Consider the following 13,391-nt stretch of genomic DNA (forward strand, 5'->3'; position numbering starts at 1 on the left):
GTATTCAGTGTGAGAAACATAAAACATAAAATTTTCTAATCTTAAAGAATCTTGTAAAAGATTAAGTTTTAGCCCATGTTTGGTGAAAATTTAAATTTAAATCTTAATCTAAGTCAAAGTGAAAGTTAACAATTAACTTTTTAATCACACATTTCATCAATCTTTTTATCAAAAATTGCTAAAAATCTTATTTTAATATTTACCAAACACGAGCTTAATATGAAACATAAACAATTGGTTTAACAATATAGAATTATATTATAAAAAAATAAATTAAAATCTTATCTATTTAGTTATATGTACCATTATGCATCAATCGCTCTCTCAAAGACTTGATTAAGTTCTTTATATAGGAATCACATATTGAACGTATCGAAGCGTGATATATATAGGCTTATTCCCACAATGCCCAATGCATTAGTTTGTTGTGCAAAAAAGGCATTATCGTTTTATTCTTTATAGCAACGTCCCTAATTCAACCTTTGGCTGTGCAATGGTCCTTGCCGTAAAGTTCGAGTATACCTACATTGAATATGGGTCATTTCGTGACAGTATTTTCCTCCCATCACTTTTTTTTATAATTAGACTTTGAGCTTGAAGAGAGTATGAGCAAAAGCAAGTCATATTTACCTCCCGGTTTCACAACCCTTTGCTGAAACCCTAGTCTATTGCAAGAGATTATAAGCTATTTTATTGTCAAAGTTGCGAGTACATTACTTTTTTGAGTTACGTGGTCAATCTATCGACTTCTATTTTCCACTCTTCTAAAAAATAGAAGAAAAATAAAATAAAGAAAAAAATAGGAGAAAACAAAAGATAAGACGTAGAGCCATCTTGAGGGGGTTGTACACCAGTTGTAAGGTTTATTCCGGGGATGTGACTCTGGGAGATTTTGGATGGTAATTGAAGAGAACATTGTTAACTTTCCAATAGTATCCAAATCCGGCTGTCTTGATGGTCGAAAGTTGTTGAGAAATTGCAGCAAATCTCGCCCAAAAAATTGAAAAATTTGGGTAGATTTTCAGATTTCAGGAAGCGAACTTTGTGGGCTTATTCTGGCCGAATACTTTGGAGTTATGGGGAGATTTTGGCTAGTTTTTGAAGACGACATTGTGGGCTTTCCAACGGCATCCAAGTTCGACGATTTTGGTGGTCGAAAGTTGCCAGAAAATGGTTGCAAACCTCGTCCAAAAATCTGGGTGACCGTTTCTGCAAGTTTGTAAATTTTAGTGACCGTTTCTGAAAGCGCTCTAAATTTCAGTGACCATTTTTGCAAGTTTTAAACTTCAGTGACCGTTTTGTAATTTTCAGGTAAGTTCAGTGACCATTTGTGAAATTAATGTTATTATCATCAAGTAATCATCAACTTATATAAACCGCATAGTTCTCCAATGATTAAACAAACTTCCATCAAAATCAAAATCCTACATTGAATTGGACACCATTTAAAAATTTATTGCAACTTCTGGTTCTGTTGGTTATAAGTTGTAAAAATCTATATGAAAAGTTTCGATCGAATCAACAGCTATGTAATCAAAGTGAAAAAAAAAATTGCATCGTAGAAATGAAATTATATATTGTAAATAAATTCATTTCGGTATAGATTTACCCAATATTCTAATTTGGCTTGAGAATCAATTAATCAAAAAATTATAAGAAGAGAGAATCGAAGAATCAAAGAGAACACGAAAAGTGCTGGAGTCTAAAATGAAGAAGGAATTCAATTATTTTTTATAAAAGTTTGGAGATTGAGCCATATATTTTACCAAAAAAAGAAAGAAAAAAAATCTTATGAGAACCATCTGGTTCCCATATTAAAATCAGAACTAGTTGGTTCTTAATAATTTATTCCAAAATCAAATCGTTTGTTAGAAGATTCGGAACCAAATCGACCGTTCTAAACGGTTCCAGTCCAATTCCATCGGTTTTGGGAAAAAATCCCACTCCTATCTACAATGATGTATGGACATATATAGTATGATTGATTTATAAACAAACCCAATTTAACTTACACATACACACACTAAATAATGGCAAACAATAATTTACTCAAAATTAAGCGCACAAAATAACACACTAACCCAAATCCTAACAATCTGAAGGGGGAAATTTTTCTGAAATATCAATTTTAAGAGAAAACCAGCCAAATTCTTAGTATGGTTATTTTACAAGAGATCTTTGCTAAGATAAATATAGTGGAAAATTGCATCGACTGTCTTTATGATATTCTAATTGAAATAAGTTCATCTCCAACCTTTTTCTTTAGTAGTCATTTTTAACCTTTACCCCTTTGTTGAAGCTTCAAGTTAATCCTCCGGTGTAAAAATATTTGAACTATACTATGTTTTGAGCTAAATAAAATAATTGATAAATTTTATTAAACATTTGTATAATCATATCTGTCTTTCATAGCTATGACGGATTAAAAACTAGAATAGACAATAAAAAATATAGATTTACGTGAAAAATCTACAAGAAAAAAAGTCACGAACAGAAAGAGTCCGAAAAGAAAATCTACTATATCAAAGATGGGCACAAAAGAGAAGCATTTTCATTGCTAATTTGTGTGGGTGCTTGTGCAGAATAAGAAAACAAGTAGATATTCGGCTCGGTCCATTTGCCACCATGACAAACCCCCAAATATTCTTGAAACTATAGTTTCACAACATATGTCTCATCACCAGTAATTCAGGCTGGGCCAAACTGAAGCTTGGTCACCGTAATCCAACAGTAGCAATCATATTCTTAACAGGACAGTTTCACTTTTCTTTTCATGCTCAAATGTTTGATTTTCATTCATCTCCATACATACAAGTTTACATTGATATAAAAGTATGTGCAATGGGTATTAAGATTTTATCCAAAAAAAAAAAAAAAAAAAAGAGTTTAGAAACAATTATCTAAATGCGAATGCAATATAATAACTCTAGGTGTGCGTTTGATAGTGAGTATGTAATTTGTATGGAAAGAAAATAAATTTTAGAGTATTAAATTGTTTAGAACTTATTTGTATGGAAATTATTAATTAGATATGTTAGGTCTAAAGGTGTAATTGACGATTCTGTGGACAACAGGATTAAATTGTAAATTTGTAAAAGTCAGGGACTTAATTGTACAATGTTATAAAAGTCAGGGACTTAGGGTGAAATTTAGCAAAGCTAGATGGTAGGGACTAGGGTTTTAGTGTTTGGTTCAAATCAAGGTCGCGGAGCCAGAAGTTCGCTAGCTGTTCGCCCTGCCACTGCTCGAGCGAGAGGAAGCAGAATGGTCGTCGCTCGCTCCCCGCTCGAGCGAAGTAGCGTCGGTCGATGTTCGCTCGAGCGACGGTGTTATATGAAAAATCGTCTTTTTGATTTCTGGAAAGTTTGACACGGTATAGGACTCCTAATTGCCCCTAACTATAAATACAAAGGTCGTGAACGTGAAAGAGAGATTGTCATACTGTGCTTTACATAGATATCATCTTCAATATTCTCTCAAGTGATCCAAGGCAGAACTGAACAAGGAATTCATCCATAAACACCTTGTGATACGGGCAATCCACTGTTGGGGAAAACATCACTATTTGTGAAGACAAAACACTTGGACTTCTTCATCTATTGAGGAAGGGACTCTCTCGTTGGGAGATTGAGAGAGGTGGACGACAAGCGTAGGAACTGGACAAGAACAGGAGGTTCTTGGAATTCCACTTGGTGATACAATTAGCTAGAGACCAGGAGCCTGTATTGGACAGCAGATTGGATTGCAGGAGGTAGATCGGGAAGCTAGCAGGAGATTAGCAATATCTACGGCAGTAGATCGTAAGACTGGAACAGCAAGTCTGACTTGGTACGAAGTTTGGCATAACTTTTACTAGCTGGATTGGTATAGTGGAAACTACTAGTTTGGTCGTGGAGTTTTACCCACGTTGGGGTAAGTCTGACTTGGTACGAAGTTTGGCATAACTTTTACTAGCTGGATTGGTATAGTGGAAACTACTAGTTTGGTCGTGGAGTTTTACCCACGTTGGGGTTTCTCCGTCATCATATTGTGAGTTGGTGTTGTTACTGTTTTATTTACTTTACGCAAATCGACAATTCAACATAGGCTTAATTTGGACGTGTATGTTTAATCACCTAGACAACAATTAATTTGTGACTTGTTACAATTAATTGTATTAATTCCGCACGTAAGGTCAAACGGTAAATTAGAACGTAAATTTGGTAACGCTAAAATTTGAATTTGACATAGTAAAGCATTCCCGTGAATTTTCAAGTGGTTGTAAAATGTTCCCTGAACTTTTAAGATGTTTATTTAGTTTTCAACCTAAAAAATATTATATTTGTCCATTTTTTATTAGTGAATAGATGGGATAAATGAGAGAGCGGATTACCTAAAAAATAAAAAATACACATCTCTAAAGAAAATATTTTCTTTGTTTTTGAGGAAAATATGGACCAAAAGTTGAAAAATATTTTTCATGAAAAAATTGTCAATCAAACACTCCAAAAGTAAGAATTTGAATGGAAAAATGACATTTTTCATGAGAAATTAATTCAACCAACCACACTCCAATAGTATTTCTCTAAGAAATTTGGCAAGTTAATATAGCTGCACAGCAGTTATCCTATCTTTTGAATTTCAATTTCATAAAAAAATAATGTTATATGTAAGCACGACTAATCAACAATTCATGTGACGGTGGAATTACTATTACATTATTCAATATGTTATTTGGCAAGTCTAGTTTGAGTATTTATTATTAAAGTTCTCCATGTGACTAAATTTTAAAATATAAAGAGATTTGATCACATACCCCACTTACAATATAAAATGAAAATTTTGATTTGGTCCGATTTTCACGATCACAACTAGGTGATGTTGTCAATTATTCATTGAAACAAACCACAATTACTATCTAACTAACTTATAATTAATTCCAAATTAATTAAGCGACTTATTACTGATGATTCACGACTAAGAGCCTGTTCGTCTCCCATTATGGAGGAAATTAAAGAGTTTTGAATAGTATTTTTAGAAGAACGTGAAGTTAAAATTTAAAGACACTTTATTATTTTATGAATAGAATATTTTATTGTGTGAATATATGGTAGAGAATATTACTGTAATAAATAATTTAATTTGTCAAAGAATTACAAACATGGGCCGATTTTTCTTAAATTGATTTGAAAGTTAACCCATGAAGTTGTTTGAATTTTTCTTAAATAACAGACCCAATCAACCTCCTATAGCTTATATATATAATAAACAATGGCATCAATTTCCTTGCACCGCGAAAAAAAGATCTTCTTTTAATTAAAGCAAAAGATCTGCCTTTAATAAATTAATTGGAATTGGCTATCACGCGTTCGTGAGCATGGTGAAAGTTAATCTTCATGTATTCAATGAGAGAAACATAAAACATAAAATTTTCTAATCTTAATTCTTGGTAACGATTAAGCTGAAAGCCTTGTTTGGTGAAAATTAAAATTTAAAAATATTTTTTTTTTTTAAATCAAAGTTAACAAGTAATTAATTTTTCAATCACACATTTCATTATTTTTTAACCGAAAATTGATTTTAATCTCTATCAAATAGGGGTTTATTAGAGAACACAAACATTTGGTTCGACAATATAGAATAATATTATAAAAAAAAAATTAAAATCCTATGGATTATAATATTTCATTATATGTGCTATTATGCATCAATCAAGCTCTCAAACACTTAATATTCTTTTATGTTCTTTATATAGGAATCACATATTGAGCTTATCAAAGCATGACATATATATAGGCTTATTTGCATTAGTTTGTGTGCAAAAAAGACATCGCTTTCCCTAATTCAATCTTTGGTTGTGAAATGGTCCTTGTAGTAAAGTTCGATTCAATTTCTCCGTTAAGGGCGTTCCTGCATCGAATATGGTTCATTTTGTGAAAATATTTTCGTCCCATCACTTTTATCGATAATTAGACTTTGAGCCCGAGTAAAATCAAGTCATATTTACCACCCGATTACACAACCTTTTGCTGAAACCCTAGTCTATTGCAAGAAATTTCAAGCTATTTTACCATCAAAGTTACATGTTACTTTTTTGAGTTACTTGGCCCATCTATCAAATTAATATTTTGATTATTTTTCACTCCGCTAAAGAAAATAAGAAATGAAAGAACCAAAAAAATAAGAAAAGTGCTACACGTACATAATTGTCTACATAATGGTGTCCATAATTACACATGACACTGGATCCAATATTTAATTCAAATTTCACACATGCACATCAACAACCAGATGCTTATCACATCACATTATAGAAACCATTAGGTGCAATAATTATATACAAGTAGAATTTTCCAAAAAGTAAAGAGAAACAGGAAAAAACAAAAAACCAGACTCCACGCACCCCAACCCACGCCTGCCGATTTGTGTAACTGCGTATACATATACTAGGTACCCGGCCACACGATCCTTGGAAACTATAGTTTAACCGAAAATATCCAAAAACAGAAGAATAGAGAAGAATGTGCTGCAACTATGGTAGCTTCTCTTTCATTCCATCCATCCGGTCCAAGTCGTCCGACACACTTTCCTCCTCTCTCTCCTTCCAACCCAGACCCGGACCGACTTTCAGTTTTAGACCATTGAAATCCACTTTCATTGACAACGTTTCGCTATCACCTGACCGCCCCGTCAGCTTCTATGATCTTCTGGGCATATCCGAAACTGGGACCCAATTGGAGATCAAACAAGCATACAAACAGCAGGCCCGGAAGTACCACCCGGACGTGTCTCCTCCTGATAAGGTCCAGGAGTATACTGAGAGGTTCATTCGGGTCCAGGAAGCCTATGAAACGCTGTCGGATCCTAGGAGGAGGGCCTTGTATGATAGTGACATGGCTGAGGGACTCCACCCTGCATTTTCTGCCCGTGGACGTAACAAACTCGATGAGGTTAGCCCTTTTTTGCCCTATTCTTTTTGGTTCCTTTGTAAAAATTGTATGAGCCAGACATTAGAATTGTGATTTGGTTATTCTACATTAGTGCGCTCTCTCTCTCTCTCTCTCTATTTTGGCTTCACACAAATGAGCAAAAGATTGAATTTTGGAGGTTTTGGTGAGAACCGAAATGTTAAGACTGAATGGAAAATAAAGGGACTCAAGAATTTTCTGAAAACTTAGACCTGTAATTAGGTTATCAGTTTGCAGTTCTTTAGATTATTGTTGCTGTGCATCTCAGTGAGGCTTCTTTTGTGTAAACAGCAAATGGAAGAGAAAAGTCATTGGAATAGCCGTTGGCAATCTCAACTATCAGAGCTGAAAAGAAGAAGTATTTATAAGAACTCGAGTGATAATATTTCATGGGGGGAAAGAATGCGCAGGCAAAGGAATTCGTCATCATCCTAAAGTGCTAATCCTTTATTTATTACAAGTTTATATATATGAAAATATTTTTTTTTTCTTGATTTTTGTTAGAGATTTAGTGCACGTTTATAATGCGATTTAGTTAAGGATTTTGTGTCAAATATAGGTAACATATGTTGTGACCAAAACTGTGGGTCAGATAAGATAATATATAACATCTGTTGTGAATAGTTTGTTTGTTTTTTGGCAATTCATGGCTCAATTGTAGCTCTGCATTTCAGCTTTGATTTAAGGAAATTCTAGAAATAGGATTCGTAGAAAATGAAACTGCATATAAAACTACATAGATAAGATCATCCCCACGTTCAAAAGCTAATAAATACTTAGCAAGAAATTTTATTTAATCCATAAACCACTCTCTTTTCAGCTCTGATTTAAGCTCGATCACCTCCTTCTCAGGCAACATTGCCATAAGAGTCCTCCCTCCGTTCTTCGGCGGCCCTGGGAGCACCAAAACAGCCCCTTCATCACCAACACCATTGACTCGATAACTAACGTGAATTGGCTTTTCTCCACGATAATCAAATTCGTAAAACTTCTCTTCTTCAAGATTCACGAAAGTTAGATTCGCGCCATAAAAAATGAAATCAGATACTCCGCTGTCTTTCTTGATTGCATTTTCGATCTTTTCTCCTTCGTCGAATGCTGCGTTTTTTATCAGTGTTGCTAGCTCACTAGGTTTGGCTTCCACAATGGGATAATCAGCTTTAATAAAACTTATAAGTTGATTATTCCCATCTGCCTTGTTTTGTTCACTCTTTTTGCTTATTGTCACAACTTTTGTTTCCGATTTGCCTCGAATTTTCGCTATGCATTGCCAAATTACAGCAGAGAGAGCCTCAAATGGAGAAAAATTCGTGCCATTGCTAAGTAGTTTTGACTGTAAATGACTCAATTGTGTGGCATTGACATTGAATGTAAATTCCTCCATTTTACAGTTATTGGCGGTTATCCAATTGTCTCCAACCGGGCCGACCCGTTTGATGGAAAGTGGATCTTCCATCACCTTTAGTGGGCTTTCAGAATTGGTGGACTTTGATTTCATCTGACCCAGTTTAATGGGCCTGTTGGGCTTATTACCTGCCACTACCTGTCCCAACAGGTTCAAGAATTCTGCTGCTGAGAATACATCTCCAAGAACATGGGCCCAGCTCAGGCCCACAGACATTCCTCCACATTTGAACTTAGTATACTGTACACAAGGCCCAAAAATAAGCCCAATTTAAAATATTAACGATGTTAGATTACTTCTTTTTTTCCCTATCAAAAGAAAAGACAAGAAAGAAGTAATCTGAAAATAAGGTTGCCAGCTAATAAGGTCAAGTCGTTTCTTGGCCAGCTCTATGTCGATACTCAAATTGATCAAATTTCATCAAGTACAGAATTTAGGGTATGTTTGATTGGCTTTATTTTTCATGAAAAATGTCATTGTTCCATCTAGGTTCCTGCTTTTGGAGTATTTGATTAACATTTTATTCCACGAAAAATATTTTTCAAAAGTTAGTTACTTGATCATATTTTTTTTGGGAGGGATAAGTTTTTATTTTCTATACAATTCAGTATCTTTCTCTCCCATCTACCCCACTCTCTCATTTACCCACCAATGAAAGATGGAGAAATATAACATTTTCTAAATTGCAAATTAGACCAATCAATTATATTTAATTAATAACTTTTATGCAAATAATTTTTAGATAATTTGATTGCTCAGAACTTATTTTCTTTTCATGTAAATTTCATGCTTACAATCAAATATTTCCTTAGGGATTCATACAAGAAATATGAAAATATATTGTTATCTTTTATATATGGTGTATACAAATTTGAGTGTTTATAAAAAACTAACGACAACAATTGAAAATTCAGCAAACTGTGGCGCTTTATAATTTTATTTGGTTTAGATAAAAATTAAGTTTTTAGTAAATTTTTATAAAATTTAGGGTATGTTCGATAGTGATTATAAGAATTGTATTTTTTGATCATTAGAGTGAAAAAGCGGGTCCCACCTGTAAATAAGGAAGTCAAAATGACGATTGGAATATTGATATAACAGTTAGAAAATTCATTTTTTGGAGTCTTGAATTGCTGAACAATTCTACTTATACATAATTATTGCACATTATGGTGTTCATAATGTGATGTGATAATCATCCGATTGTTGATGTGCAAGTGGGAGATTTAAATTAAAGATTGGATTCAGTACCACGTATAATTATGGACACCATTATATAGACAATTATATACATGTAACACTTCTGGAGCTTAGAATGTTTAGTATGTGTCTGTCAGATTATCTACATTCAATTTTGTCTAATTCAATGTGCCAAACATTATTTTAAAAAGAAGATAAAGTTAAAATCTTGTTGACTCATACCTGTAAGAGAAAAGTGGGAGAAAATGCTAATTCAGGACCAATGATCTGATTTGGAGTCAGATACTTCTCAAGGGAGGCATTCTTCTTGGTCATATCCAGCCATTCATCCATTGTTTTCTCGCACTTTGCTTCAGTGAATCTCACACCACTGTCATTGCATTTGATGTAAGGCCGGCCTGACTCAGTTCGACGAAACCGTCCACAGATATCCGGGTACTGGTCTAGCAATATGAACAATGGCTCCTTCATGTTGAGTGTAGTAAGGCCCTCAAATGCCTGCTTGCCAAAGTAGTAGATTCCTTTAAGGTAGTGAAGCTTCATTGCCAAGTTCATGTCACTAGGCTCGTGAACCATGTCAGGTTCGGTCACATTTCCCGGCCCGACCGAGGATAGTTTTATGTCATGGATCAACCCTCCTGCCATGGAAGACACCATTGTTTGTGACTTTGATGATATTAGGGTTAGGGTTTTGTTTTTAGAGAGAGAGAGAGAGGTGTGTAATGCTAGTTAGGGAAAAAAAACATCCCCAGTTTCGCATAGATTAAATAGAATAAGCCCCTGTTTTTGACATATAATCGTTAAAGAGAATAAACCCCCGTTTTGTATAGACTAAAATCAGATTTTAAGTAGATTTTGATAAAAGTTTATAAAATATATAATTGAAAAGTTGTGGATCCCATGAAACCTGTAATTTAAATTAGTCGTTGACTTTGACTTGAAATTTTTAGTAGATTTTAATCTACACCAAATAGTGGCTAAATTTCAATAACTTAATGTTCGACGAGTTAAGGAATCATCATGTATTTGAATCTGAATCTCAAAGGAGAGGCCTCCATTAATGTGGAAGAGTAGTAAGCTTATTGTTACTGCTAGTAATGGCGGTGAGTCCATCTGGTCAATCTGCATAACATGTTCGACGTTGCAGTATTTAATAAGATAGAACGAAATTTTAACTTCTTTTCTTATTCGACATGTCTAGCTCAATTATAAGAGTATAGTGGGATCGATGAAGGAAAGAATATAGGGTTAGGGGAGTCGGAATAATCAGGCACAGTTTTTATTTTATTTTTCTATTTTTTAGAATTACTTGGCACCATTGGAAGTGAAAATGGGGAAATTATTTCATAGTGATATCTGGCAATAGTGAGTGTTACCAAATTATAACAGCATTTAATACGACATAGTTGAAAGCCTTGCAATTGGTCAGACAAATAAATGTTGCAAGTTGGCACTCTTTTGTTCAATCAAAAGAGTTGTTTTCCTTAGTGCCTATCGTTTGTACGTTATTTTCCATTTTGTTTGTCCAAATATGCTTGAAGTAGTTGTACTTCACTTGATTTTTCACTGTCTGGATATGTCCAACATACTTGTATTTGTACTTGATCTTTGATTGTCCGAGTATGCCCACTGTACTCGTAAATGAGTTTTGATCTATGAAATTTTACATTTAACGAAAAAAAAAAAAAAACTTCAAAATTCACTAGGAAATTATGGCTGTATGAGAATAAGATTTAATCTGTATTGATAAAATTTTGTCCCTGATTGTCTTCCTTTTTAAAGAGTTTATGAGGGAAAATAATTTTTGAAATGGTGATTTTTTTTTCTAAGAATGTATAGATAAAAAGTAGAAAAAGGATGGGTTTAAGTACAAAATATTTTATTATATGAATGTGTGGTTGGAAATGAGTTTGAGCAAAAAAAAATAATAATAAAAGAAAGGGAGACAAATAGGGGGGACTGAACAAACTTGGTTAACGAATATAGTTCGTCGCAGCTTTGGCCCGACTCGCATCGTTTTAAACATATTAGGCACACTTATTATACAATTGGGACACTAACTACAAGTCCTATTACTCTTAGGATAACTTGTAAGCAATTAACACTAGGAATAATTTCATTTCATCAAAATGCCTAAAAACTGCAACGGGATGAAGAACAAATCAGGAATCAAGCCCGATAAAAAGTTTCGACTCAAAACTAGCAAAGAAGTTCTTTTAGGTTGCACATAATGTTTGATGATTGAAAAAGCCATATGAACAGGCTTTTGGTTTACAGAACTTTTATGTATTGGCAGCACATGATTGGATCTAGTTTTTTCTCCACTAACTTTGAATGAATTTTTGCCAAGTGTTACTTGTAAAAAAAAATTATGCGAAGCAGTTCTACAAGTTTAGCACTGTTCTTGACAACAACAATGTTATAAGTACAGAAAAAATCAATAGAAATTTTATAGAAACAACACTTGACAGATTTTCATTGAAAATTTGAGAGAAAAAAGTAAAAAAGGGCCCAACAGGGTGCTGAGTGCTGACACGAGCACCCTATCAAATTTCTATCATAAAAACTTGTACCATATGAGCTTTCATTGAAAGTTTAATTAAAAAAAAAAAAAAAAAAGGGCCCAGCAAGGTGCTGATTGCTGACACGACAGTACCCTATCAAATTTCTGTCATAAAAGCTTGTACCAGATGCTTTTTTTTCCCTTGACAATTTATTTGGGCAGAAGGTAGTTGGCATTGTAGTAAAAGTGTCCAATCCATTGACAGTTTGTGGACTCAAAAATTGGACAGATGGCAAAAAGAGTGCTGTCTGAAGTTCACAACATAAATTGACAACAGCCTTAAATGCACCAATAAGGGCCTGTTTGATTGCCCAAAAATTTCCATGAAAAATGAAAAATCAATTCCATTTTTCAATATTTGTGGCGTTTGACAAGATAAATTTTTCATAAAAAGCCATTTCCATGGACCTTGGCCACGTAGACATTTTCCACCATTTCATGGAATTTGGATTCTCACCATACTGGTGAGAATTTTCAAGTTCCATGTTACTGTAGCAGATTTTTATTTTTCATTTATATTTATATTTATATTTATTATTATTATTTTGCAATAGAAATAAATTTTATCCCTAATTGTAAAAAAATATTTCCATTAAATTGACAATTTTCATGTAAAACAAAGTCAAACGAATACCAAAATACAGATGATTTTTTGATCTTTTTTTTTCCTTTTTTTTTTTTTTTTTTTTTTTCTTTTTTTTTTTTTTGGTTGGCAATGAAAAAAAATTCTAGGAACAATGGAAAAAGTGAATATCCCTTATATTAACAATTTCCATATAAAACAAAGTCAAACGAACACTAAAAAGCACTTTTTATTTTAACATTTTTCAAGTGGAAAATTATACCAATCAAACACTATCAATTAACAATTCCAAGGAAAACAATTTCTAGGCAATTCAATTCCCTGAAATTCATTTTTTTTCCACCTAAATTTCACCTTTACAATCGAACGAACCCTTAAATGTAAAGTACGTGAACTCTATCATTCATCTCAGTAATTGAAACCAAGATAAATTAAGTTTTATTATGGACCTAAGACTAATGATTCAGGGCCTATAGCATTTATTTTGGTTGGATTCAAAATCCCAAACCAGCAGCCTACACGTTCCCTAAAAAAAATGAGAGTTATTCGACACAAAAATAATTTCACTTACCATTAAAAGACGACTATCATCACTCTATTTGTACTGAGAGATTCTCCAACTAAGGTTCGAGATTATATCCTAATGCTTAGATATCAAAAAAGAAGCCCTGCATAGTATTTACGATAGTGGAC

General features: G+C 33.5%; 2 protein-coding genes across 2 annotated transcripts; one reads left to right on the top strand and one right to left on the bottom strand.

Moving 5' to 3' along the window:
• Positions 1 to 6,387: 6,387 nt before the first annotated feature.
• On the top strand, positions 6,388 to 7,568 carry LOC111390867 (chaperone protein dnaJ 20, chloroplastic-like). The gene is made up of 2 exons (XM_023015997.1): positions 6,388 to 6,929; positions 7,239 to 7,568. The coding sequence occupies exons 1-2, from the start codon at positions 6,501 to 6,503 to the stop codon at positions 7,380 to 7,382; spliced, it is 573 nt and encodes a 190-aa protein (XP_022871765.1). The 5' UTR covers positions 6,388 to 6,500; the 3' UTR covers positions 7,383 to 7,568.
• Positions 7,569 to 7,657: 89 nt separating this feature from the next.
• LOC111390866 (protein ECERIFERUM 26-like) lies at positions 7,658 to 10,317 on the bottom strand. Its single transcript, XM_023015996.1, has 2 exons — positions 9,775 to 10,317; positions 7,658 to 8,592 (listed from the first exon to the last, which is right to left on the bottom strand). Exons 1-2 carry the CDS (start codon positions 10,207 to 10,209, stop codon positions 7,741 to 7,743), a joined length of 1,287 nt encoding a protein of 428 aa, XP_022871764.1. The 5' UTR covers positions 10,210 to 10,317; the 3' UTR covers positions 7,658 to 7,740.
• Between the last annotated feature and the right edge of the window lie 3,074 nt (positions 10,318 to 13,391).

The sequence above is a fragment of the Olea europaea genome, unplaced genomic scaffold (genome assembly GCF_002742605.1).
Source record: "Olea europaea var. sylvestris unplaced genomic scaffold, O_europaea_v1 scaffold722, whole genome shotgun sequence".
Lineage (NCBI taxonomy): Eukaryota > Viridiplantae > Streptophyta > Magnoliopsida > Lamiales > Oleaceae > Olea > Olea europaea.

Bases quoted from the DNA above. Each gene is read 5' to 3' on its own strand.
- LOC111390866 (XM_023015996.1), bottom strand. From the start codon at position 10,209: ATGGTGTCTTCCATGGCAGGAGGGTTGATCCATGACATAAAACTATCC. The intron at 8,593-9,774 runs GTATGAGTCAAC...CCTTGTGTACAG, and splicing joins CTCCCACTTTTCTCTTACAG to TATACTAAGTTCAAATGTGG.
- LOC111390867 (XM_023015997.1), top strand. From the start codon at position 6,501: ATGTGCTGCAACTATGGTAGCTTCTCTTTCATTCCATCCATCCGGTCC. The intron at 6,930-7,238 runs GTTAGCCCTTTT...TTGTGTAAACAG, and splicing joins GACGTAACAAACTCGATGAG to CAAATGGAAGAGAAAAGTCA.